The following is a 27708-nucleotide window of genomic DNA, read 5'->3' as shown; positions in this document are numbered from 1 at the left end:
GGATAAAAGAGCCATGGAAAAGCTGCACCCGGAAAAGCTGCACCCGGAAAAGCGGGATTTAAAAATAATTAAAAAAAAAAAAAAAAAATTTAGGGATGAAAGGATTTATGGATTGGCTGCAAAGGGTGGAGGAAAGAGGAGGCACCGAGGTTGGGCCAGGAGATGTTCCAGGGTGGAATGGGACATTCCTGGGATCTCCAAGGTGGGATGGGACATTCCTGGGATCTCCAAGGTGGGATGGGACATTCCTGGTGTCTCCCATATGGAATGGGACATTCCTGGTGTCTCCCATATGGAATGGGACATTCCTGGGATCTCCAAGGTGGGATGGGACATTCCTGGTGTCTCCCATATGGAATGGGACATTCCTGGGATCTCCAAGGTGGGATGGGACATTCCTGGGATCTCCCATATGGAATGGGACATTCCTGGGATCTCAAATATTGGATGGGACATTCCTGGTGTCTCCCATATGGAATGGGACAATCCTGGGATCTCCCATATGGAATGGGACATTCCTGGGATCTCAAATATTGGATGGGACATTCCTGGTGTCTCCCATATGGAATGGGACATTCCTGGGATCTCCCATATGGAATGGGACAATCCTGGGATCTCCAATATTGGATGGGACATTCCTGGTGTCTCCCATATGGAATGGGACATTCCTGGGATCTCCCATATGGAATGGGACAATCCTGGGATCTCCCATATGGAATGGGACAATCCTGGGATCTCCAATATTGGATGGGACATTCCTGGTGTCTCCCATATGGAATGGGACATTCCTGGGATCTCCCATATGGAATGGGACAATCCTGGGATCTCCCATATGGAATGGGACAATCCTGGGATCTCCAATATTGGATGGGACATTCCTGGTGTCTCCCATATGGAATGGGACATTCCTGGGATCTCCCATATGGAATGGGACAATCCTGGGATCTCCAAGGTGGGATGGGACATTCCTGGGATCTCCAAGGTGGGATGGGACATTCCTGGTATCTCCCATATGGAATGGGACAATCCTGGGATCTCCAATATTGGATGGGACATTCCTGGTGTCTTCCATATGGAATGGGACAATCGTGGGATCTCCAAGGTGGGATGGGACATTCCTGGTGTCTCCCATATGGAATGGGACATTCCTGGGATCTCAAATATTGGATGGGACATTCCTGGTGTCTCCCATATGGAAGGGGACATTCCTGGGATCTCCAAGGTGGGATGGGACATTCCTGGGATCTCCCATATGGAATGGGACATTCCTGGGATCTCAAATATGGAATGGGACATTCCTGGTGTCTCAAATATTGGATGGGACATTCCTGGTGTCTTCCATATGGAATGGGACATTCCTGGGATCTCCAAGGTGGAATGGGACATTCCTGGTGTCTCCCATATGGAATGGGACATTCCTGGGATCTCCAAGGTGGAATGGGACATTCCTGGGATCTCCAATATTGGATGGGACATTCCTGGGATCTCCAATATTGGATGGGACATTCCTGGTGTCTCCCATATGGAATGGGACATTCCTGGGATCTCCCATATGGAATGGGACATTCCTGGTGTCTCCCATATGGAATGGGACATTCCTGGGATCTCAAATATTGGATGGGACGTTCCTGGTGTCTCCCATATGGAATGGGACATTCCTGGGATCTCCAATATGGGATGGAGCATTCCTGTCCATTTTTCCCAGGTTGGAATTCCTGGTATCTGCAAGGTGGATCCCATCCCATGGATCCACTTCCCTGGGAGCCTCCATCCCATGGATCCCCTCAAGCTCTTGGGATACTCCAGTGGACGGATGAACCTCCTGGAGCTCGTATACAGAGGAACGGAATCCCAGGAAATCCCAGCCAAGCCAAATTTGCTCTCCAGGTGAAAACAGTGAATTCCCGTTGATCCAAGATTTTGTGTGGAATCATCATTCCAGAATGGTTTAGAGTTGGAAGAGACCTTAAGGAACATCTCATCCCATGCCATGGGCAGGGACACTTCCCACTATCCCAGGATTCTCCAAGCCCCATCCAGCCTTTCCTTGGGCACTTCCAGGGATTCAGGGGCAGCCACGACTTCTCTGGGAATTCCATCCCAGCCCCTCCCCATTCCCACAGGGAAAACTCCTTCCCAAGGTTCTTTTCCAGCTGGAGAAAGAAAGGCAGAGCTGGGGGAAGGCAACTTGAAGGAATGGGAATGTTCCCAGAAAAGCCAATGGATATTAAGGGATCCCAAATCCAACATGGCCATGGAATAATCCCAACCCAAATCCCAATCCAGCTCTGACTGCAGGAGCTGTTCCAGTGCCATTTTCCACAGGGAGAAACCATGGAATGGTTTGGGTGGGAAGGGACCTTAAGGATCATCCCATTCCATGGCCAAGGACAATTCCCACTGTCCCAGGCTGCTCCAGCCTGGCCCTGGACACTTCCAGGGATCCAGGGGCAGCCACAGCTGCTCTGGGAATTCCATCCCAGCCCCTCCCCACCCTCCCAGCCAGGAATTCCTTCCCAGGGAATATCTGTGGGAAGTGAAGATGCTGAGCAGGGAGTTGCTGGATTTCATCATCAATCAACGTCTTCATGGAATTTTGGAGGAAAAGATTCCATGGAATTCACTTTGAACTAGAAAGAACATCCCAAACAACTTTTCCCTAAATAATGAATGGAATGGCCCGAGAATGCTTTTGAAACAGGTACAAATTCCTGGCACTTCCCAAAAAAAAAAAATCCCTGGATTTCAGTGGGAAGAGCCAGACAGGGACTCACATGAGCTTCTGCAGACACTCGGTGGCAGACAGGAAACATTTATCCTTGATCAGGGAACGCCTCTGGAAAAGAGACAGGGATACCTTTGGAATACTGGGGGCAGAGGTTCCGGAGCCATCCCACAAAATCTCCATGGAAATCCACAGGAAGCACCTCTGGATGGGAACTGATCATGGAGCTCAAATTCCTGGGATTCATTCGGAGAAGCTCCGTCCTCATCCAAGCCTAATTCCATGTCCCATTGCCATTCCCGGCTGGCTCTGAGGGTTTTCCTTACCTGGTTGGAGGTGAGGGTGAGATCTTTGAGAGGCCACAGGTGCCTGGAAAGGGAAAAGCGGGATTTAGGATGGATTCCATCCTAAATCCCGTCGCTTCTTCCGTCTCCTCCTCCGAGGTGCTGCCAAAGCCTCGGAGGCTCCGTTTGCTCCTCTCCTGGCCCTGCTCCAGGTGGGATTTGCCTCAGGAATCTGGGAGCTCCCATCCCACGGATCCACTTCCCTGGGAATTCCATCCCATGGATCCACTTCCATGGGAGCCTCCATCCTATGGATCCACTTCCTTGGGAGCTCCCATCCCATGGATCCACTTCCCTGGGAATTCCATCCCATGGATCCACTTCCCTGGGAATTCCATCCCATGGATGCCCTTCCCTGGGAGCCTCCATCCCATGGATCCACTTCCATGGGAGCCTCCATCCCACCACCTCCTTGGGAGTTCCCATCCCATGGATCCACCTCTCTGGGAGCCTCCATCCCATGGATCCACTTTCCTGGGAATCCCATTGGAGTTTGCTTTCCTCAGGGATGATCCTGGGATAATCCATGAGAAATTTTGGCACTTTTGGATCCAATTCCTCTCATTTCTTTTGGACAGAATCCAATTGAGACCCTGGATCTGCTGCGCTCCTGAACTCCCGGAGGAAAATTCCCAAGCTGCTTCCAATCACTTCCAGAGGTGGATCCAGGAGTAGGAATGGATAAGGGAAACATCTGCCTCCACTTTTTCCATCTTTTCAGTCGGTATTCCCACATTTTAACAGGGAATACCCTGGAATGAACATTCCTTTTCCAAGACATTTATCAATTCTGGATGGTTCGGAGCAAAAAATTTGGGAATTTTCCACACAAAAATGAGGGTTAATAGGGATAAAAGCAATTTTCCATTACCAATTCTCCTTCCAGCCAAACATTCCAGAGTAGGAATTCTGGGAGAAACCCCAGTGAAAAACTGGGAAAAACCAATGATAAATCCAAAACCAACTCAACCTTTCTGGGATTTTCCCCGGGGATGGAAAAATCCCGCTTACTTCTGCACATCCAAGAATTCCAGGAGCTGGATATCTGGGAAGAGGCTGAGCTCCACAATTCCCTGGCAGTAGAGCTCGTCCTCCCGCTGGTGCTGGAGCATGTAGAGCATGTAGAGCTCGGGATAGAATCCGGGCAGGATCAGCGGCAGCACCAGGCTGGAGCCCTTCCCGAGACTGGAAAAGAGGGAAAAAAATCCAAGATTTTCCAGGGAAATCCATGTGGATATTCCCAAACCCACGGAAGAGAGATTTCCAAGGGGTTCTCCTTGTTTTCCGCTCTTCCGAGCTTGGCACGGTTGGGTTGTGGTGGCCACAGGTTGATCTAAGAGGTTCCGGTGCGCCAGGAGATCTCCACAGAATTCACTGGGAAAAACCTGGAGCAGCAGGAGATCTCCAGGAAATTCACTGGGAAAAACCTGGAGCAGCAGGAGATCTCCACGGAATTCACTGGGAAAAACCTGGAGCAGCAGGAGATCTCCACGGAATTCACTGGGAAAAACCTGGAGCAGCAGATCTCCAAGAAATTCACTGGGAAAAACCTGGAGCTCCAGGAGATCTCCAGAGTCACCAGGAAAAACCTGGAGCAGCAGGAGATCTTTGGAGTCCTTGGGAAAACCTGGAGCAGCAGGAGATCTCCAGGAAATTCACTGGGAGAAACCTGGAGCTCCAGGAAATCTCCAGGAAATTCACTGGGAAAAACCTGGAGCTCCAGATCTCCCAAGTCACCAGGAAAAACCTGGAGCATCAGGAGATCTCCAGGAAATTCGCTGGGAAAAACCTGGAGCTCCAGGAGATCTCCAGGAAATTCACTGGGAAAAACCTGGAGCTCCAGATCTCCGGAGTCACCAGGAAAAACCTGGAGCTCCAGGAGATCTTTGGAGTCCTTGGGAAAACCTGGAGCAGCAGGAGATCTCCAGGAAATTCACTGGGAGAAACCTGGAGCTCCAGGAAATCTCCAGGAAATTCACTGGGAGAAACCTGGAGCTCCAGGAAATCTCCAGGAAATTCACTGGGAAAAACCTGGAGCTCCAGATCTCCCAAGTCACCAGGAAAAACCTGGAGCATCAGGAGATCTCCAGGAAATTCACTGGGAAAAGCCTGGAGCAGGAGGAGATCTCCAGGAAATTCGCTGGGAAAAACCTGGAGCTCCAGGAGATCTCCAGGAAATTCACTGGGAAAAACCTGGAGCTCCAGATCTCCGGAGTCACCAGGAAAAACCTGGAGCTCCAGGAGATCTTTGGAGTCCTTGGGAAAACCTGGAGCAGCAGGAGATCTCCAGGAAATTCACTGGGAGAAACCTGGAGCTCCAGGAAATCTCCAGGAAATTCACTGGGAGAAACCTGGAGCTCCAGGAGATCTCCAGAGTCACCAGGAAAAACCTGGAGCTCCAGGAAATCTCCAGGAAATTCACTGGGAAAAACCTGGAGCTCCAGGAAATCTCCAGGAAATTCACTGGGAGAAACCTGGAGTTCCAGATCTCCCAAGTCACCAGGAAAAACCTGGAGCTCCAGGAGATCTTTGGAGTCACTGGGAAAACCTGGGCACTAAGCCTGGCTCAAGCAGACAAACATGAGCTCAGCACTTCCTGAATTTCAGGACCCCTCGTAAATCCCACCGGGATCTGAACACGGAACCTCCGGAGGTGCCACCAACCTGGGATCCTCATCCTCGGAGGGCGCGCGGCCCTTCCGCTCCAGGGCCAGCCGGAGCAAACCCCTGGAGAGCAAAAACAAGGATTAGTTCCTTCCCTTTTTTTTTTTAAGGATAATTTGTTCCCAAAGCAGGAGCTGTCCCAGCATCCAGTGCAAGATCAGTGAAAATCCCTGGAATTCCAGCAGAGCTGCTGCAGTGTTTGAGGGGTTTCTGCTCGAGCAGCAGAAGCACCAGGAATGGCTGAGAATTCCAGAATTTCCATGGATTCTAAAGAGCAGAGTGGTCACAATTCCCGATCCTACTCTGGAAAAGCAGCTGGGCTTTGTCTTGATTTGCCAGAGAATCCTGGAATGGTTCAGGTTGGATTTTAGGAAGGAATTCCTGGCTGGGATGGAATTCCCAGAAAATTTGTGGTTGCCCCTGGATCCCTGGAAGTGTCCAAGGAGAGGTTGGACGGTGCTTGGAGCACCTGGGATAGTAGGAAGGGATTGGAGCTGGATGAGATTTCCAACCCAAAGAATTCCGTGATCCCATTTTTCCTTCAGTCACGGATTTCCAACCACAGGGATTTGTGCTCTGATTGACATTGTCACCTCAAGGAAGCAACTCTCCCAGGAACTCCCAAGAATTCCCAAGAACTCCCAAGAATTCCCAAGAACTCCCAAAGAACTCCCAAGATTTACCAAGAACTCTCAAGAATTCTGAAGAACTCCCAAGAATTCCCAAGAACTCCCAAGATTTACCAAGAACTCACAAGAATTCCCAAGAACTCCCAAGAATTCCCAAGAACTCCCAAGAATTCTGAAGAACTCCCAAGATTTACCAAGAACTCCCAAGAATTCCCAAGAACTCCCAAAGAACTCCCAAGATTTACCAAGAACTCACAAGAATTCCCAAAGAACTCCCAAGAATTCTCCAGAACTCCCAAAGAACTCCCAAGATTTCCCAAGAACTCCCAAGAATTCTCCAGAACTCCCAAAGAACTCCCAAGATTTACCAAGAACTCCCAAGAATTCCCAAGAACTCCCAAGAATTCTAAAGAACTCACAAAGAACTCCCAAGATTTACCAAGAATTCCCAAGAACTTCCAAGAATTCTGAAGAACTCCCAAAGAACTCCCAAGAATTCTCAAGAACTCCCAAGAATTCCCAAGAACTCCCAAGAATTCTGAAGAACTCCCAAAGAACTCCCAAGATTTACCAAGAACTCCCAAGAAAACAGGACCACAAATAAGGCCCGGCTCCTAATCCCATGATCCCAAAGATCCATTCCATGCTCCCACCCCATGGGAAACCTCCAGGTTGGACTCACTGGTAGAATTCCCAAATTTTCTTGGAGTAGAACTTGACCTCCTCCTGCGCCATGGCCAGCAGGTGCCGGTTGGCGCCGATCCCGGAATACGTTGCCTGGAACGCCACGGTCAGAGCCCTGAGCAGCTTTCCCAAGGGATGAAGGGAAGATTCCAACGCCTGGAGAATCCAATTTCATGGATCAGGAGGAGAGGGAAAGCCCCAAAGGGCACCTGGATTTCTCCCGGAATTCCCAGCTGGAATTTGGGGTTTTTTGGATGCCATAAATGCTCTCTGCTCCCTTTTCCAGTTGGGATTTGCTGGGATATTCCAGAGGGAACAAAAGGTGCTCCAGGGAAAAGTGAGTGAGGGAAAAATAACCTCGCTATTGATTGGATCAATTCTTTATTGTTAATTTTTCTATTCTGTAAATTCACTGGTTTTAAAATAAATTCTCTATTTATTATTAAAATCTCTATTCTTAAATTCTCTATGACATAAATTCTTTATTTATTATTAAATTCTATAAATTGTCTATTATTAAATTCTCCCTTATTAAATTATCTATTAATTGTCTATTATTAAATTAGCTATTATAGCAAATCCTCTGTTATTAAATTCCCAATTTATTATTTAATTCTCCATAATTAAATTGTCTATTTATTATTAAATGCTTTATTATTAAATTGCCTATTTAATATTAAAGTCTCTATTATTAAATTCTTTATTATTCAATTTACTGATTATATAAATTCTCTATTTATTAGAAATTCTCGATTTATTATTAAATTCTCCATTATCAAATTCCCTGTTTATTATATAAATTCCTTATTTATTAATAAATTTTAATTATTAAATTCCTTTTTATTATATAAATTACTTATTAATAATTTCCTTATTTATAATGTAAATTCCTCATTATTAAATTCTCTATTTATTAAAAAATTCTCTATTATGAAATTATTTCTTCTATAAATCCTCTGTTAGTCAATTATTTATCATCAAATCCTGGATTTTGATCATTTTAATAATTTTTGATTTTTTTTTTGATAATTGTAATAAATCATTTCAATCCTCACCTTCTCCAAATAACTCTGGAGCGACTCCGGCTCCTGGTGCTGGACGAGCTCTTCCAGGATCTCCTCAATTTTCCAAGAAATCTCCTCAGCACCTCTGGAAAAACGGGAATTGAGGAGGGAAAACCACCCGTGGATAAATCCCAACTGGCAAATTCCAAAGGGGCATTAAAATAATGCCAAAAAATTAATTTTTTATGGATGTGGATTCATCTCAACAGCAAAAATTCCAACTGAGGTGGGAAATTCCTGCTCCTTTTTCCTGAGTGGGAACAACTGGAAAATTCTTGGAATTACACAACACTCCTGGGTGGGAATGAGGACCTGCATTCCCAACAGGAATTCCTGGGATTCCCTCATTGGCAGAACAGGAATTCCCAGGATTTCCTCAGTAAAAGTTCCTTTGGCAGAACAGATATTTCTGGGATTTCCTCTTTGGCGGAAAAGGAATTCCTGCTATTCCCTCATTGGCAAGACAGGAATTCCCTGGATTTCCTCAGGGATTCCCAGGATTTCCTCAGTGCCTTTGGCAGAACAGATATTTCTGGGATTTCCTCAGGGATTCCTGGGATTTCCTCAGGGATTCCCAGGATTCCCTCACTGGCAGAACAGATATTCCCTCAGGAATTCCCAGGATTCCCTCAGTACCTCTGGCAGAACAGATATTCCTGGGATTTCCTCAGCTCCTTGCTGGTTTGGATGTGGAATCCCGTGAGAGATTCCTCCATTTCCTCCTTGCAGCCGGAATGGAGGAATTCCAGGAATTGCTCGAAGATTCCCGTCCATCTCTTCTCCACTGGGAATTCCTTGAGGCCCAGCTGGCTGGAAAACAACACGGGATTGGGATCTCTGTTTTTGATTTTTGTTTGGGATCCTGTTCCTGAGGATCCCATTCCCAACAATCCCATTCCCAAGGATCCCTTTCCCAAGGATCCGGCCCCCAGGATCCCATCCTGAGGATCCCTTTCCCAATGATCCCATCCCAAGGATCCCATTGCCAATGATCCCATCGCAACGATCCCATTCCAAACGATCCCATCCCGATGATCCCATCCCTAGGATCCTGTTCCTGAGGATTCCTTTCCCAACAATCCCATTCCCAACAATCCCATTCCCAATGATCCCATCCCGAGGATCCGGCCCCCAGGATCCCATTCTGAGGATCCCTTTCCCAATGATCCCATCTCGAGGATCCCATTCCCAATGATCCCATCGCAACGATCCCATTCCCAACGATCCCATCCCGAGGATCCCATTCCCGAGGATCCGGCCCCCAGGATCCCATCCTGAGGATCCCTTTCCCAATGATCCCATCCCAACAATCTCATTCCCAACAATCCCATTCCCAATGATCCCATCCGAAGGATCCCATTCCCAATGATCCCTCTCGCAACAATCCCATCTTGAGGATCCCATTCCCAACGATCCCATTCCCAACAATCCCATTCCCAACTATCCCATTCCCAACGATCCCATCCCGAGGATCCGGCCCCCAGGATCCCGTCCCCAGGCCCCCGGCCCGGCGCTCACGCTGTGGCTCGCGGCCGCTGGGGCTCGGTGGCCGTGCCGAGCCCGCCGTGGGTACTGAGCCCGCCGTGGGTGCCGAGCCCGCGGCCGCCGCGCCAGCTGAACGTCCCCTCCAGCACGAAGCCGTTGGCCATGGAGAGCTTCCCCTGCGGAAAAATTACATTTAAATTGGAACCTTCCTAAAATGCGTTGTTAAATGTAAAAGATAGCTGTCGTGGTTTGACGTGGAAGTGAGTTTTTTCCAGGAAGTTGGGTCAAACCAATCAGTGGTCAGGTTTGGATATTGGCACCTGGAGTGACCACTGGAAGTATGGACACGCCTCTGAGAACACAGGGGGTTAAAAGCAAGAATTCCCAAGGGAATTGTCTCTCTTTGGTTCTGGTGTCAGAGAGTGCAGACTCTCCCCTGCCCAGCCTCGGGCTGGGTGGGGGAGGGGAAGCCACGCGGATTGTCCAGGTAGGCCGAGGGGGCTGAGGGTCTGGAACCCAGCCAGCTCCTGGACGGAAGGGTGGAGAGGAGCGGAGATGCCTTTGTCCCCCCCCAAGAGGGAAAGTGACAGAGAGCCTGGCGGCACCTGGAAATCTGCCGGCAGAGGAGAAGGAGAAGGGAAGGGAATGCCCAGCGTGGGAGACGGAACGCCGGACCGAGATATCAGCCGTCCAGGGAGTCTGAACGTTTAACCCTTCCCAGGAAATGAGGGCTTTGTAAAATATTACTCCTCCTTGATTTGTAGTGGAAGAGAGACAGTCCGGGACCTGAGATGTTAGAAGAAGAAATATTTAGGTGGGAGGAGATGATGAAGTAGCTTTTGGCTGGACTTTTCTTGTTAGCCATGGACTGAACCAAAATCTCCGGCAATAGAGACTGCATTTTAGGGGGATGCAGTGGTGACCCAAGGAGACCTGCTTCAGCTTCTAACAGCACAGGAATGGCAAGAACAGAAGAAAGCTGAGGAGGGAATGGTGATGCCCTCTGTCTTCGGGAAAGAAGATGATCTCTGTTCTTGGACCCTTGGCCCCAGGGGAAAATGGGGGGACTGTAGTCCCAGGATGAGAAGCTGAACTGTTGTATCTTTGGGTCCATGGCAAAGCATCCTTAAAGGAGCCCTATGAGCAGTCTGTCCATGCCCGGTGGTGAGAGCACTGTGACATGGAATGGAGAGTGTCACACTGGCAGATGTTTTTCTCCGGGCGGTCGCCATGTGTGACAGGGAACACAGGGGGGCAGCTGTGTTTCCTGGGGGGTCTGTGGTGCAAGAAAGACTTCTCTCTCCCTTGATAGTTTGAGTATTGATTATCTGAAGGGTGGGAATTTGATCAGGAATCCCGGGTGATGTTTCATGGCTGGGTGTTTTAGGAATTGGGAGAAGGAGGGGCATTTTAAAAGGTCTTCATCCTGGATTTAGTTTATGTGTTTTCTGTAGTAGTAGTTTAATAAAGTTTTCTTTCCTTTGTTATTGAGCTTGGGCCTGCCCTGCTCTGTTCCTGATAACATCTCACAGCATTTATTTGGGGAAGGTGCATTTCCATGGGGGCGCTGGCATTGCGCCAGTGTCCAACCATGACACTGGGAAAGGAGAGTGTCACACTGGCAGATTTTCTCCGGGCGGTTGCCATGTGTGACAGGGAAACACAGGGGGGCAGCTGTGTTTCCTGGGGGTGCAAGAGAGACTTCTCTCTCCCTTGATAGTTTGAGTATTGATTATCTGAAGGGTGGGAATTTGATCAGGAATCCCGGGTGATGTTCCATGGCTGGGTGTTTTAGGAATTGGGAGGAGGAGGGGCGTTTTAAAAGGTCTTCATCCTGGATTTAGTTTATGTGTTTTCAGTAGTAGTAGTAGTTTAATAAAGTTTTTTTTCCTTGTTATTAAGCTTGGGCCTGCTCTGCTCTGTTCCTGATAACATCTCACAGCATTTATTTGGGGAAGGTGCATTTCCATGGGGGCGCTGGCATTGCGCCAGTGTCCAACCATGACACTGGGAAAGGAGAGTGTCACACTGGCAGATTTTTTTTTTCCGGGCGGTTGCCATGTGTGACAGGGAAACACAGGGGGGCAGCTGTGTTTCCTGGGGGTGCAAGAGAGACTTCTCTCTCCCTTGATAGTTGAGTATTGATTATCTGAAGGGTGGGAATTTGATCAGGAATCCCGGGTGATGTTTCATGCTGGGTGTTTTAGGAATTGGGAGGAGGAGGGGTGTTTTAGAAGGTCTTCATCCTGGATTTAGTCCATGTGTTTTTTGTGTTAATAGTAGTTTAATAAAGTTTTTTTCCTTTGTTATTAAGCTTGGGCCTGCCCTGCTCTGTTCCTGATAACATCTCACAGCATTTATTTGGGGAAGGTGCATTTCCATGGGGGCGCTGGCATTGCGCCAGTGTCCAACCATGACACTGGGAATGGAGAGTGTCACACTGGCAGATTTTCTCCGGGCGGTCGCCATGTGTGACAGGGAAACACAGGAGGTGACACCCGCATTTCCTGGGGGGTCTGTGGCGCAAGAGAGACTTCCCTTGATGGACTGAGTATTGATTATCTGAAGGGTGGGAATTTGATCAGGAATCCCGGGTGATGTTTCATGCTGGGTGTTTTAGGAATTGGGAGGAGGAGGGGTGCTCTAAAAGGTCTTCATCCTGGATTTAGTCCATGTGTTTTCTGTAGTAGTAGTTTAATAAAGTTTTTTCCCTTTGTTATTAAGCCTGGGCCTGCCCTGCTCTGTTCCTGATAACATCTCACAGCATTTATTTGGGGAAGGTGCATTTCCATGGGGGCGCTGGCATTGCACCAGTGTCCAACCATAATACCTGTCATTTGTATTTTATTTATTATAAATTTTATTATTTATACATATTTTTTAAATTATGTATTAATAAAAAAAACAAATTACATTAAATTTTTTTTAACTAATTAATTTACATATTTTTAATTACGTATTTCAATTTCTCTACATCAATTCTCTATTCAATTCTTGATTATTATTCAATTTTTTGCTGTTAAATTCTCTATTTGTTACTAAATTTTCTATTATTAAATTCCCTTTTTATTAAATATTTTTATTATTAAACTCCCATTTATTATTAAATTCTCTAGATTCCCTTTTTACTATTAAATTCTCTATTTATTATGAAATTCTCTTTTTATTATTAAATTCTAGAGAGCCTTCTCCGTGGAAAAAATCCAGGATTAAAAATTAAAAATTATAAATTTTATTAATTTTAAATTTTAAAAAATCACTTACTTCAATTTCTTTACATCAATTCTCTACACAATTCTCAATTATTATTAAATTCTTTGGTGTTAAATTGTCTTTTTATTATTAAATTTTCTATTATTAAATTCCAGAGAGCTTTCCCGGTGGAAAAATCTGGAATTATAAATTAAATTAAAATTATAAATTTTTTAATTTTTAAAAATTACTTATTTCAATTTCTCTGTATCAATTCTCTGTTCAATTCTTGATTGTTACTAAATACTTTGTTCTCAAATTCTCTATTACTTAATTAATTTTTTTGAATTAAATTCTGGATAGTTTTCCCTGTGGAAAAATCTGGGATTAGGAACTAAATTAAAATGATAAATGTCATTATTTTTAATTATAAATTACATTCTTTATTTCAATTTCTCAACATCAATTCTCTATTAATATTTTTTATTTTAAACTTGTTTAATTTTTTTAAATTTTAATTTGCTATTAAAATCTCTGATTAAATTCTCTATTTGTTACTGAATTCTCTAATTATTAAATTCTCTATTATTGCACTTTCTATTAATTATATAAATTTTCCATTATCAAATTATCTTTTTATTATTAAATTCCCTTTTTATTTTTAAATTCTCTATTTGTTATTAAATTGTGTGTTATTAATTTAATATAATATTTCCATATCAAATTTATTATTAAACACTTTATTACTAAATTCTCTATTAATTATTAAACTCTATGTATTATATAAATTCTGTATTATTAAATTCTCTATTTATGATAAAAAAATCTCTATTTACTATTAAATTCTTTCCTTTTAAATCCTTTATTTATATAAATTCTCTCTCATTCAAGTCTCTATTATTAATTCTTTCATTTTAAATTCTTTACTATTAAATTCTCTATTTATAGCTAAATTATATAATTTATATATATATAATTTATATATATATAATTTATATATATATAATTTATATAATATATAATATATATATATTAATTATATATATATATATCTAATCAAGGATTATATAAATTCCCTATTTATAATTAAATTCTCAATTATTATTCCACTCCCCGTTATTCAATTCTCTATTAATTATCAAAATCCCCAAAATTAAATCCAAATCTGCCTTGGAATTCCAGCCAGAAAAGCAGGAAGCACATTCCAGCTGCAGCTAAATCCCGGATTTCTCTGGATTTGCCACAAAATCCAAACCAGGAATTCTGGAGGGAAAATATCAAAATCCTCAAAATCCACCCCAGGGATTCCCAGATTTTCCACCTCCCCGGGATTCCCAGATTCCAAGGAAATCTTGGATTCACCACCATTTTCTCAGCATGGAATGTCCTTGGGAGGAGGAAGGCGATGACAAATCCTTCCTCGGCTGGCAAAGCTCGTTAGCGTTAATTAACGAGCGTTAATTGTGCCATCTCCCAGAATTCCTGCCACGCTCTTCCCGGATTTCTGGGAAGCTTTTCCCTGCCCTGGGGGTTTTCCCAACACTTTGGAGCAGGAATTTCTGTCGGAATCCAAGCGCAAAAGCCGGGACGCGTCGGGGAACGCGAAATCCCAAATTTCCGCTGCCTCAGTTGCGGCAGCTCCGGGTTCTGCATCATTTCCTGTGGCCCCAAAGTCTGCAATGGTTTTGTTTTAAAGATAAAAAAAAAAGGATTTTGGGTGCAGCTGCAAAGCACAGCCAAAAAGCCCGAAAAAAACCTGATAAAAACACTCAAAAAAAGAAAAAAAAAACCCAAAAGCTCAACCAAAAATGTCCCATAAAACCCAATAAAAACCCAACAAAAAAACCCCAAAAAGCTCAACCAAAAATGTCCCATAAAACCCAATAAAAAAAAAAAAAGAGAAAAAAACCCCAAAAGCTCAACCAAAGATGTCCCATAAAACCCAATAAAAACCCAACAAAAAAACCCCAAGACCTCCATAAAAAATGTCCCATAAAACCCAACAACAAACCCAAAAAAAGAAAAAAAAAACCCAAAAGCTCAACCAAAGATGTCCCATAAAACCCAATAAAAACCCAACAAAAAAACCCCAAAAACTCAACCAAAAATGTCCCATAAAACCCAACAAAAAACCCAAAAAAAGAGAAAAAAAAACCCCAAGAAACTCCATCAAAAATGTCCCATAAAACCCAACAACAAACCCAAAAAAAAGAGAAACAACAAAACAAAAAAAAAATCCATCAAAAATGTCCCCCCAATAAAAAAAAAACTGAAAAAAAAGAGAAAAAAATCCCAAAACTTCAACCAAAAATATTCCGTAAGACCCAATAAAAGCCTCAAACACTCAACCAAAAATGTCCCATAAAACTCAATAAAATTGCAAACAAACAAAAAAAATTCAACCAAAAATGTCCTGTAAAACTCAATAAAAACCCAACAAAAAAAAACAAAAAACTCAACCAAAAAAGTCCCATAAAACCCAATTAAAACCCGACCAAAAAAACCCCAAAACCTCAACAAAAATGTCCGATAAAACCTCAAAATAAATCCCAAAAGCTCAACGAAAAAACCCAAACCAACCAAACCTGAAGTAAATAAAACATGAAAATCCCAAATTCTTCCTGAAATTCCCAAAATCTCCAGCTGCAGCTTTCCTTCTGCGCTAAATATTCCAGAAATTCAGAAAATGTTTTTTTTTTTTTTAGGAAGCCGGGGAAAGCGGAGCAGGAAGGAATGAACCTGGGAGATGAATCCATGAGAAATTCCAGGATGAAAATTCCCACCTTTCCAACGAATGTCAGATTTTCCGTGAAGTTCCCTTCGTAGACGGAGTCATCTTCCAGGAGCAGAATTCCCGAGCCCTTGGGATGAAAGGAAAAGTCAGGAATTCATGGAATGAAATTCCCACCTGGTCCAATTCATCCCAGAAAAATTTATGGGATGCAGATTCCAATAATTTTTATTTTTTAAAAGCCAAACATCTCCTTTCAATGTTTGGGAGAAGCTCCAGGGAAAATCCACGGAGAAGGAGGTCAGGAAACTTGGAACAACAAGATTATTCCATGGATTTTCCATGGAAAAGGAACAAAAAACCAGGAAAAGCCACCAAGGATTGTCGCGGGGTCAAACTCGTGGTGCTCCCAATCCTGGGATATTTTAGGGAATTCTTTGGGAAATGATTCCAAGAAACCAGCAACTGTGTGGAATTGTGGAATTCCCTGTGGGAAAGGGATCCAGAAGGATCAAAATCCAACTCCTGGCACAGGAGCCATCCCAAGAATCCCTGGAAAATCCTCGAGCTCTGGTAGTGTTGGGAATGTGCCCATTCCAGGGAATAATTCCTATGCATAGGGAATTTTCTTCCCACTGGGATTTATTCAAAGGTTTCTTCATTCCCCAACCAGCCAAGAAACGTGGTCACTTCCAGAGCTGGAATATTTCCCTCTGGAATGAAAAAACCTGAAAAACTCAACCAAAAAATGTCCTGTAAAATCCAATTAAGAACCCAAAAAAAAAAAAAAAAATTAAAAAAAAAATCTCAAAAACTCCATCAAAATTGTCCCATAAAATCCCCAAAAACTCAACCAAAAATGTCCCAAAAGCCCAATAAAAAACCCCAAAAAAGAGAAAAAAAAAATCCCAAACCCTCAACCAAAAATGTCTCCTGAAACCCAATAAATCCTGGTTTTCCCTAATTCGGGAAGCAGGAATGGGGTTGTTGTTTTTTTTTAAGGATGGATTTTCCACGTGAAGCAATGGTTTTATCCCGGTGCCAATTCCCTTTGTTTTCCCAACCAAATTCCCAACTTTCTATGAACTGGACGGGTGAATTCCCACCGGAAAAGTAAGGATTTTGTGATTTCCAGTAAAGATGGAATGTTACGGAATTCTTGGAATGGTTTGGGCTAGAAGGGACCTTCAGGATCCATGGGCAGGGATCTCCCACTGTCCCAGGGGAGAGATCCTGGCCTTGGACACTTCCAGGGATCCAGGGGCTGCAACAAATCTCTGGGAATTCCATCCCAACCCTCCCAGCCAGGAATTCCTTCCCAATATCCCATCAATCCCTCTGGAAGGGGAGAAGAAACAAGACTTAACCAAGACCTTGTTCTTCCCAACTACGATTATAGGATAATCATGGAATATCCTGAAGGGCACACAAGGATCCAAATCCGGCCTTGCACAGACATCCCAACAATCCCACCCTTTCCTGGAGAGTTTTCCAAACATTCCTGGAGCTCTGGCAGCTTTTGGAATGTGCCCATTCCCTTGGGAATGTCCATCCCAAGCACCCTCTGGGGGCAGAACCTTTCCCTGTGATCTCCAACCCTCTTTGTCCTCCAGGATGAATTCGGGAATGAAACCTCGATCTCACCCTCGGCGGTGAATTCCCCATCCCTGGGATTTCCAGATTCCACGGAAATCTTGGACTCACCACCATTTTATCCGCATGGAATGTCCTCTGGTAGCAGAGCCCTGATTGGGTCACCACGATGCCTTCTCCATGTCTGTGGTCATCCAACCACATCCCGATGTACCTCTCCCCTCTGGAATGCAAGGAAGATCTCAGTGATGGATTTTCCCTGTTTTCCCAGCTCTCAATCCGTTGGATTTGTCCTGCTCAGGGTGGTTTTTTTCCTGACACAACGCTCCGGAGTGGTTGTCCCACACAAACTGAGCTCCGGGAATGTTCTCCAAGGAATTCAAGCCTTACATCTCCCCCCATCCATCCCAGATCTCCAGGATTTATCCCACCAAACCCAAAGCTGTCCCACACCTCAGATCCGCCTCATCTTTACCTCTCCTTGTCTTCCCAGACTCCGTATCCGTTCTTTTTGTCCTTTTCCCACTGTCCCGTGTATTTGAAGGGATGCTCAGCCGAGAAGTTCTCCAGGATCCCAAACCCTTGGCGCACGTTGTCCTTGAAGTAGCCCTTGTAGACCAGGTCATTCCCATACCTGCAGGAAGAGGGACGGAATTCCTGGGAATATCTGACAGCTACTCCTGGAGTAGAAAACCAGGGAAGCGAGGAGATCAGGCTCATCCATCTCAAAATATTCCAAAGATTTTTTCCAATAGCATTGAAGTGGATCCTTGTTTGCTGTTGGGAATGTGCATCACCCAAACCGGACATTCCAGAGCTTCCCAAATTATCCAAGGACTCAACACATGGGCTTGGAATTGTCCTGGGAGAGGCCACTCAGTCCTTGACCTCTCATCAGCCTGGGCACAGGAAGCTCTGGTGAATCCAGGCTGGAAAATTGAATCCATAGGAAGGAGGCCAGGCTTGGATCCAGCTCTTTGTGGTGGCCACCAGCCCTTCCCTGGAGTGGCCCCTCTGGGAAGAGCAGCTCCGAACGAAGGAGCAGAACATCCAGGCTGGAGGACAAGCCTATCCCATAGGCCTATCCCAGCTGGAATGCTGGGTCTGTCCCACTTGGCATGGAGAAATCAAGGATAGGGATGAGCAGGAGCGGGCGGCAGCCCAGTGTTCCCAGCGGCCCAAGCACTGGGGGTGACCTTGGAGGAGAAAATTCCAGGGAAAGCTCAGAGCTTCTTCCAGGGCCTGAAGGGGCTCCAGGAGAGCTGGAGAGGGACTGGGGACAAGGCATGGAGGGACAGGACACAGGGAATGGCTCCCACTGCCAGAGGGCAGGGATGGATGGGAGATTGGGAATTAGGAATTCCTGGCTGGGAGGGTGGGATGGAATTCCCAGAGCAGCTGTGGCTGCCCCTGGATCCCTGGAATGTCCAAGGAAAGGCTGGAGCACCCTGGGACAGCAGGAGGTGTCCCCGCCCATGGAATGGGGTCATCCTTAAGCTCCCAAACAATTCTGGAATTCTAAATGCCCACAAAGCATTTCTAGATCAGGCTCCAAAGACTTCAGGGAACATTTCCCCCCTTTCAATCCCTGGAACCCCTTTTTCCCTGGAATCCATCCTGGATTTTACTTACTCACAGATTCCGTAGCCCCTCATCTTGCCCTGGTACCAGTGGCACTTGTAGCAGTCGTAGCGGTCCTCGGAGCGCCGCGGGACCAGGCAGATCCCAAACCTACCAGGGGCACATGGAAAAGGTCAGCGTGGAAAAATCAGCGTGGAAAAGGTCGGCGTGGAAAAGGTCAGCGTGGAAAAGGGCGACTCCATTGTAGTGGACGAACTTCAAAAACCAATTTTACCATCATGGGATTGATTTTTTTTTTTTTTCTGTAAAAAACTTCTCATTTAAATGAGGTTTTAAAGAGATCTAAAAACAACCTTAAGATGCTTTCTGTGAATAAATTCCCATGGATTTGGGGATCTGGGATCAGATTCCATCTGGATTGAATGTCTCCATGGAAAAGGTCAGCAAATAGCGACTCCATTGTAGTGGATGAAGTTTAAAAACCAATTTGAATTTCATGGGATTGTTTTTTTTTTTCTGTAAAACTCCTCATTTAAGTGAGGTTTTTAAAAGGATCTAAAAATAACTTGAAGACTCTTCCTAGGAATAAATTCCCATGGATTTGGGGATCTGGGATCAGGTTCCAGCTGGATGGAAATGTCTGCATTGAAAACAGCAACTCCATTGTAGCGGATGAAGTTCAAAATCCAAGGATTGTCCAGATTCCCAATCTTTATGTGCTTGAATCAGCCGTACCTGGGACACGTACCCCAGGTGCTGCTGGACTTTTTCCAAAGGAAAACTCATCCCTTTGGGAGCTGCACTCCCAGATCCTCATTGTTCCTTCTCCAGAGTTTCTTTCAGTGTTGCTGTTCCCCATTTCTTCCTTCCCTGATTTAGGGGCTAAGTTAAATATTCTGGGATTCCTAACACAAAGTGTTTGGGATATTGTTTCCCCCACACTTGGAAAAATAAGGAATCCTAAAGTCCTACTTCCAATAAAATTGAGATAAATAATACTTGAATTTCATGGATTGGTTTCTTAAATCACGAGGAAAAACTCATTTAAGTGAGGTTTTAAAGGGATCTAAAAATAACTTTAAGACACTTCCTAGGAATAAATTCCCACGGATTTTGGGATCTGGGATCAGATTCCAGCCCGTGGGGTCAGTCATGGTCAGTCCCCTCTGTCCAGGTTCCAAAGTCTGGCAGGAACCATTCCAGTTTATTTCCAAAGCAGGGAACACCCAATTTCCCAAGGCTTACCCGTGCTCCAGGCCCTCCTGGAAATCCCCGACGTGGTTGCGTCCATCGCGCCACTTCAGCGTCCCCCTGGAATCCAAGGAATTCTCTCACAAGGGACATAACAACATTCCCAGATGGAACAGCACCTACTAAAGCCCAGCCTAAATATTTAGGCCAGCTTAGATGGAGCTTGGAGTCCAGTGGAAAGTGCAGGGGCTTGGAATTGTATCTTTCCCAAAGTTCTTTCCAAACCAAACCATTCCCAGATTTTATGGCAAACACCCAAACAATTCCTTGGAGGACAGAGACACAAAAGGCACCTCCAGGCCTTGGTTTTCAGCGGGAGGATTTAATCCCATAATGTCTTCCTGCTCTGGGATGAGTGGGAAGAATTCATTCCATTCCCTAATCCCAAAAGTATTTTGTGGAGGTGCTGCCTTGTGCCTTTAGGACCTTGCACCTGATCCTGAATTAATTACAGGGATTAATCCAACTGCACTTCCAGCCTGGCACATCCCCGTGGACACGGTGACACCACAGCCTGGAATTCCTGCAGCTCAGCCACTGGGAAAACAGAGAGGAAAACCATTCCCAAGGGATCGTTCATCCCGTGTTTTGTGGGGGCTGGAAAAGCAATTCCAGGAGGTGATCCCGCAGCAAGGAGAGTCGGGAATGGGCAGTGCTGGTGAAATTCCTGCCTGGCCCTGCCCGGCTCTGGAGCGATTTCCCTCCCTCACGGAATCCCACTCCACCCCCACCCACTGACAGCTTTAATTCCGGCCTCATCCCAGAAAATCGGATCCCTGCACATTCACATTGCCCAGCCGGACACAATGGAATTACAAAATGCTGGAATGCTTTGGGTTGGAAGGACCTGAAAGATCATCTCATCCCACGGGCAGGGACACCTCCCACTGTCCCAGGCTGCTCCGAGTGTCCAACCTGGCCTTGGGCACTTCCAGGGATCCAGGGGCAGACACAGCTTCTCTGGGAATTCCATCCCAGCTCCTCGCCACCCTCCCAGCCAGGAATTCCCTCCCAAATTGAGTTTAAATGGATCTTGAACTTGGAATAAAAGCTGGGAATGAGGCTGAGGGAATACCGGGGCTTTTAGGAATTCTGAGCTCTTTGGAGCTGCAGGTCAAGGCTTTGGAATCCCTCAGGGAATGTTGGAATATTTTCCCTCCACGCTGATGCTGAGCTCGTCTGCTTTGCCTCAAAGCCCCAACTGGAACAATTCAAAACCATGGAATTGTGGAATTTTTGGGGTTCATGGCATCTTAAAGAACATCCAGTTCCAACCCCATGCTAGGGACACTTCCCACTGTCCCAGGCTGCTCCAAGTGTCCAGCCTGGCCTTGGCACTTCCATGGATGCAGGGGCATCCACAACTTCTCTGGGAATTCCATCCCAGCCCCTCCCCACCCTCCCAGCCAGGAATTCTTTCCCAACATTTAATCCAAACCTCCTCTGGGTCGGTTTGCCAGGAGATGGTGCAACACCAAAACCGTGACGAGGTTGTTTGACTTTCACCGAGGCTGTTGTTTCAAACACCTCCACGAGACTGGCTCTTCTCCAGGTTTTCCGGAGGATTGGTCAGACGTGTTTGACATTCCAATATTTTAATTTTAACTTAAATCTCCTTTGGCATCGTGGGTCGGAATGGAAAAGGCGATCGGCCAAAGGGGATGAGGGAACAGCTGGAGCTGGGCCAGGTTTAGGTTGGATTTTAGGGAAAAGTTCTTCCCTCAGAGCGTGTCGGGCACTGGACATTCCCCAAGGAATGGGCACATTCCCAGGGCTGCTCCAGGAGTGTGGACAGGGTGGGATTGTTGGGATCTGTGCAGGACTTGATCCCTGTGAGCCCTTCCCACTCAGGATATTCCATAATTCCATGTCTGCTCCAGGCACGAGGATGTTTAAAGCCACATCTGAGTGGGAGTCTGGCCTTCCCCCAGCCCAGGTCACCCAAAATTCCAGGACAGCCACTGGAGAACTCTGGAATTCCAGGACTCTCTGGAAGCCACTGGACAACGCCGATGTTTTTGCCAATGAGCCCAAATTCCCACTCCCACAGCTCCGCTCATGTGCCTCTCCCTCAGAAATCCCAGAGCAGCCTCCAAGGCTGGGATGCTGCTCCAGAACCTTCCAACAACAAAATCACAACAGAGGAATTCCATGAGTTCCTCTGGGAATTCATATCCAAGTGGGATTTGAGTGAGAAGGGAACTCAAATCCAAGGAATTGAACACCTGAAGTCCCTCAGTTCTGCCAGAAATTTCCTGGGATGCCTCACCCGAGTGACTCCATGGGCAGGAGAGGTTTGGATTAATCCCAGTTTTCCAGCACTAAAGCAGGAGAGGACAAAAAACCCGGAGATGGTTTTGAGGGAGCGAAGCGGGGGATGACCCAAAGGTCCCCTGCCCTAAAACCTCCTTTAGGGCTGTTCCGGGGCACAGCACAATCTCTTCCATGGAATATTCAGGATTCAGTTTTGGATTTGGGGTTGGAACTGGATTCAAATCCCTTCCAAGCCATTTATATTCTGAATTCTTTCATTATTTTAAGGCTTTCTCAAACAGAGTCTTTCTCCATCCATTTTGCTTCCAAAGCAAACTGTGTAAAACTCATGGAAAATAAAATTTCCCAATGGTTTGGTGGCTGAGGAGCTTGGTCATATTCCAAGTTTCTTCCCCAAAAAAAACTAGAGTGTTCTCTATCCTATGTCCAAAAAGATTTGATTGGGATCTTTGATTTACAGACATTCCCTCACTTAAACTTGGATTTATGGAACATTTCTCAATGTTCTCATTTGAGCTCCTTTTGGATTTTCTTAACTAAGCTTAATTTTCTTAATTAAGCTTTTCTTAATTCCTGGGATAAAAGTTTGGATATTTCAAATTTGGTTAAAGTCCAAAGAGATTCTGACAGCAGAGAATAAAATAAAACAAATATAAACAAAATGCATAAATAAAATTCCCCACAAAGGGTTTTTATTGGGGATTTTCCTCATCGTGAGGGTGAGATTTTCATACCCCAGGCTGAGATCTTGATTTTAGGCCAAGCCCAAATCCTAAGCAGAGGCAGCAGCTCATGCAGCACCCTCAGGGTGACCAACACCACGTTTTTGGGGCAGCCTTTAGGATTTGATCCATAAACCACAATAAATCCCAAGCTTTAGGACTCTGGCTTGGCTAATCCTGCCCTCAAGGCCGGAATTCCCTCTGGGAATGAGTGAGCCAGGAATCAGAGAACCGGGCCTGGATTCACATCCACAACCTCATTAAAGAATCAAATTTTGACCTTTTCCCCACCCTGGAAGTGCCCAAAAAAGGAGCAGACCCTTGGTGAGGTGGTTGAGTGACCAAGGAGATCTTTCCTGGACGCGTCCCAGCACTTCCATCCTTATTCCCACTTGGAAAAGGGGCCCAGTAGGTTCCTTACTTGCCATGGGACTTCCCCCAGAGCCACTCGCCCTCATGGGTGTCCCCCCTGAGCCCGCCCAGAAAAGGAGCGGCCTCTTCGGGAGTGACCTGGAGATGTTTGGGTTGACCTTGGAGGTCATTCCCAACCTTCGTGGAAACTCCAAGCACTTCCAACCTTACTCCCACTTGGAAAAGAGGCCTAAAAGGTTCCTTCCCCCAGAGCCACTCGCCCTCATGGGTGTCCCGCCCCGAGCCTGCCCAGAAAAGGAGCGGCCTCTTCGGGAGTGACCTGGAGATGTTTGGGTTGACCTTGGAGATCTTTCCCAACCTTCGCAGAAGTCGAAGCTAAACTCTGAGGATGGAAGCGTCCCAGCACTTCCATCCTTATTCCCACTTGGAAAAGGGGCCCAGAAGGTTCCTTACTTGCCATGGGGCTTCCCCCAGAGCCACTCGCCCTCATGGGTATCCCCCCTGAGCCCGCCCAGAAAAGGAGCAGCCCCCTCACGATGTGGTTGAGTGACCTGAAGATGTTTGGGTTGACCTTGGAGATCTTTCACGGAAACGCCCAACCGCCACTTCCAACCTTATTCCCACTTGGAAAAGGGGGACCAGAAGGTTCCTTACTTGCCATGGGGCTTCCCCCAGAGCCACTCGCCCTCGTAGGTGGCCCCGCGGAGCCGTCCCTCCATGCGGAAGACGTAGGTGAAGAAGCGGCGGGATGGGGCCTCGCTGCCTTCCCCGCTGCGGCCCCAGAGCGGGAAATCCCGCTTCCCGTTCAGCGCCTGGCGCACGGCCTGCTCCAGCTTCCACCGCCACACGGCCTGCGGGCACGGAAAACAGGGAATGAGCACGCACCCCAGGAAAACCAACCGGAGACAACTTCAGGAAAGCAGCGAGGAACTCGTGGGTTCCCATCAAAGCTCATCTGCAGCTTCCACTTCTCCTGGAAGTTGGATACTGCAGCAAGGCACAACAGCTGTGAGGGAGGAATTTCCACTTGGATGTTAAAAAACAGGGGGAAATTCCACTTGGATGTTAAAAAAAGAAGAAATACAAATTTCAAGTTGATTTGCAAGAGAAACTTCAGGAAAAGCAGCAAGAAACAGATGGGTTCCCACCAACATTCCTCACCAGCCATCAACTCTGAGCCACCTCTGGCCATCTAATCCAGGATTTTTTTTGGAAAAGGAGCCAAAAATCCCAACCCACCCTCACCAGAATTATTATCCTGTTTTAAGTAATAAAGAGATGGGAAAATCCCAAAGGCTGACCTTCATCTGAGGGTCCTTGGTGGAGAGGACGAACGTCTCTTCCGGGGTTGTGATGCGTAGGCTGTACCTGGGAGGGGAAAGAAAAGGATGGAAAACACAATTCCCAATCCATCAGCTCTTCCCATTCCCCTCCTGGAGATCCTGGTGCTTTCCCACATGGTTTTTGTGGAGAGATCTCAAGTTCTCCAGGGCTGGATTAAAGAATTTTGGGATTCATTTGCAACGAATGGGATGAGAGGGAACGGCCTCAGGTTGTGCCGGGGGAAGGTCAGCAGGAATTTTTTCATGGAAAATGTGGTCAGGCATTGGAATTGCCCAGGGAGGTTTGGAGTGCCCATGCCTGGAGGTGTCCAAGGAATTCTGGGCTGGGAATACAATGGGGATGGGACACAGGTTGGATTTCATGATCCCAGAGGGCTTTTCCAACCTCAAAAATTCTGGGCTTTCAATCTGGCAGAAGATTCCAAGCTGGTGAGACCCCATTATCCATATCCCAATCCCACAGCTCGGAAAGGAGATGGGACAAAGCTTTGGATCATTTTCCCATCAACCATCATTCCTTTTTTTTAACTCCCAGTGGGAATTTCTCACTCACAATCCTGGAGCCGATTTCTCTCCGCAGTTTTCATCCACCCACACCAGCTTCAGATCAAAACTCTGGAAGCTGTTTCCCTGGAAAAAAATGGGAAAAGATGGTCCTGTTATTGCTGGAAACATCCATGGAATGGCAGAGCTGGAGTGGCAGCACAAATTCCCAACTTTTTGGTCCATCCATCCCACATTGGGAAGAGAGTCCTTGGAGATGGAAAAGCCACCGGAAAAGGAGGGAAGTTCTCGTTTGAACACTCCTAAAGCTCTTCCAAAATTCCGTGGCCACATCCAGAAGTAAAACATTCCCACATGACCATGATCTCCACAGGAATTCCTTCCCTATCACATGGCAACATTCCCAAATCATTCCAGCCAATATTCCCAGACATTTGTGGTTGCCCATCCCTGGAAGTATCCAAGGAAAGGTTGGACAAGGCTTGGAGCAACCTGGGATGGCGGGAACCATGGAATGGGGTGGGAATGGATCATCTTTGAGCTCCCTTTCCATCCAATCCATTCCAGGATTTACTTAGGACTTGGACTCCAAGTGGCACCACCAGAAATATCCCAGAAATCCCAAATTTAAGGAGTCACTTTTGGGATCAGCAGCACCCAAACAAAACAAACTCCCAACGATCTGAATAAATGGAAAATTTTAATTTCTTATCTCGTTTCCCTGCCTCACATCCAGGTGTTCACACAGAGCTGCTTCCTGGAGGGATGGAGTTTTCCAGAGAATTCCACAGTGTTTTCCTAGATTTGGGAGAACGGACAAGGAAGGGACCAAAATTCCCAACCAGGCCAATCCCAATTCAGTTGGAATTCCCAAACCTCCATAAAGCTCGGCAGCAGCAGGTGAGACACAGATGGCAATCATGGATTCAACATGGAGATAATTCCATGGATTTGCTGATCCCGTGTTCCCATCCCAGCCACCAGCGCAATCCAAACTGGAATTCCCTCATGGGAACATATCCCCCCACCTCAAAATTCCCAAAATAGCCCCAAAACCACCTCCAATGTCTGCAGCCGTGGCACAAACATGGAAAATCCTGTTTATCCCAATGCGTGGGAGCTCATGGAATGTCATCCTTGATCCATCAAATCCCTTGGGATAACCAAGGGCCAAAATTCCCTGTGGAAAAGGGTTTGGACCACTCAAAAGGTGCCTGTGGTGGTGGATAATCCACATTTCCTGGGAAAATGTTCTGTGGATCTCCTCTGCTCTTTCCCAGAGCCAACCACACGCAGATGGATCCAAGACAAAGTTTTCCCAACAGCCAAACTCTGCTGTGTGTTCAACATCAAAAAAACCTGGAATTTTACCACCATTCCTATGGAAATTCCTATAGTTTCTGCCATTCCATTGGAATTTTAGGTCCATTTATCCGGAGGATCCCGGACTCACCTGGATGAGCACCAGGACGTCGTCGAAGAGCAGGAGCCGCTCGGAGCGGGCGGTGCCGGAAGCGATGGGAAGGTTCCTGCTGTCCTCCAGGAGCCTCCTCTCGGGGACACACAGCATGTCCTGGAGCAGCAGGAAAAAACAGGATTGGGAGAGGACATGGAATTCTAGGCAGGAATTCCTGCAGGGATCAGCTGGCTCGGGGTTCCAGTGGCAGTGACACACTTTTGGGACACAAATTCATCTTCCACCCAACTCTGCTCTGTCAACTTCAATCCTCAAATTCCCAACCCATACCAAATTCCTGATCCATTCTAAATTCCCGGTCCATACCAAATTCCTGATCCATACCAAATTCCCAATTCACATCAAATTCCCTCTGGCTCGGGGTTCCAGTGGCAGTGACACACTTGGGACACAAACTCGGCTTTGAAGCCCCCACTGAGTTTTTCCAGCTCTTCCACCCAACTCTGCTCTGTCAACTTCAATCCTCAATTCCTTGATCCATATCAAATCCATATCAAATCCATATCAAATTCCCAATCAAAATCAAGCTCCCGATCCACATTAAACTCCTGATCCACATCAAATTCCCTCTGGCTCAGGGTTCCAGTGGCAGTGACACGTTTGGGACACAAACTCAGCTTTGAAACCCCCAGGGAGTTCCTCCAGCTCTTCCACCCAGCTCTGCTCTACTGAATTCCAGCCTCAAATTCCCAATCCATATTAAATTCCCGATTCATATCAAATTCCTCATCCTTATCAAATCTGAGATCCACACCAAATTGCTGATCCATATTAAACTCCCAATCCACTTTGAACTCTTCGCCCTTATCAAATTCCTGATCCATATCAAATTCCCGATCCATATTGAATTCCTCATCCTTATCAAATTCCTGACCCACATCAAATTCCCAATCCACTACAAATTCCTGATCCATATCTAATTCCTGACCTATACCAAATTCCCAATTCATATCAAATTCTTCATTCTTATCAAATTCCCCATCCACTTCCAATTCCTGATCCATATCAAATTCCCGATCCTTACCAAATTCCCGATCCGTACCAAAGTCCTCACTCATCAAATTCTTCATCCA

The 27708-nt window shown here is 46.1% G+C and overlaps 1 protein-coding gene across 2 annotated transcripts in view; it reads right to left on the bottom strand.

Moving 5' to 3' along the window:
* The window catches only part of ALS2CL (ALS2 C-terminal like), a 44569-nt gene that overhangs the window by 3401 nt on the left and 13460 nt on the right, over nt 1-27708 (bottom strand). For both annotated transcript variants that reach the window (XM_053939021.1, XM_053939010.1), the window contains exons 7-23: nt 26612-26731; nt 25208-25284; nt 24613-24679; nt 23966-24162; nt 19938-20003; nt 18744-18842; nt 17587-17745; nt 17223-17334; nt 15571-15648; nt 9629-9771; nt 8747-8920; nt 8102-8195; nt 7045-7202; nt 5734-5796; nt 4081-4254; nt 3052-3094; nt 2775-2836 (exon numbers count right to left, since the gene is read on the bottom strand). In XM_053939021.1, coding sequence (XP_053794996.1) covers nt 2775-2836; nt 3052-3094; nt 4081-4254; nt 5734-5796; nt 7045-7202; nt 8102-8195; nt 8747-8920; nt 9629-9771; nt 15571-15648; nt 17223-17334; nt 17587-17745; nt 18744-18842; nt 19938-20003; nt 23966-24162; nt 24613-24679; nt 25208-25284; nt 26612-26731 — 1886 coding nt within the window. The remainder of the gene's footprint in view (nt 1-2774; nt 2837-3051; nt 3095-4080; nt 4255-5733; nt 5797-7044; nt 7203-8101; nt 8196-8746; nt 8921-9628; nt 9772-15570; nt 15649-17222; nt 17335-17586; nt 17746-18743; nt 18843-19937; nt 20004-23965; nt 24163-24612; nt 24680-25207; nt 25285-26611; nt 26732-27708) is intronic.

This window comes from Vidua chalybeata, chromosome 1, assembly GCF_026979565.1.
Source record: "Vidua chalybeata isolate OUT-0048 chromosome 1, bVidCha1 merged haplotype, whole genome shotgun sequence".
Taxonomy (NCBI): domain Eukaryota; kingdom Metazoa; phylum Chordata; class Aves; order Passeriformes; family Viduidae; genus Vidua; species Vidua chalybeata.
This window is presented reverse-complemented; position numbering and strand designations above follow the sequence as displayed.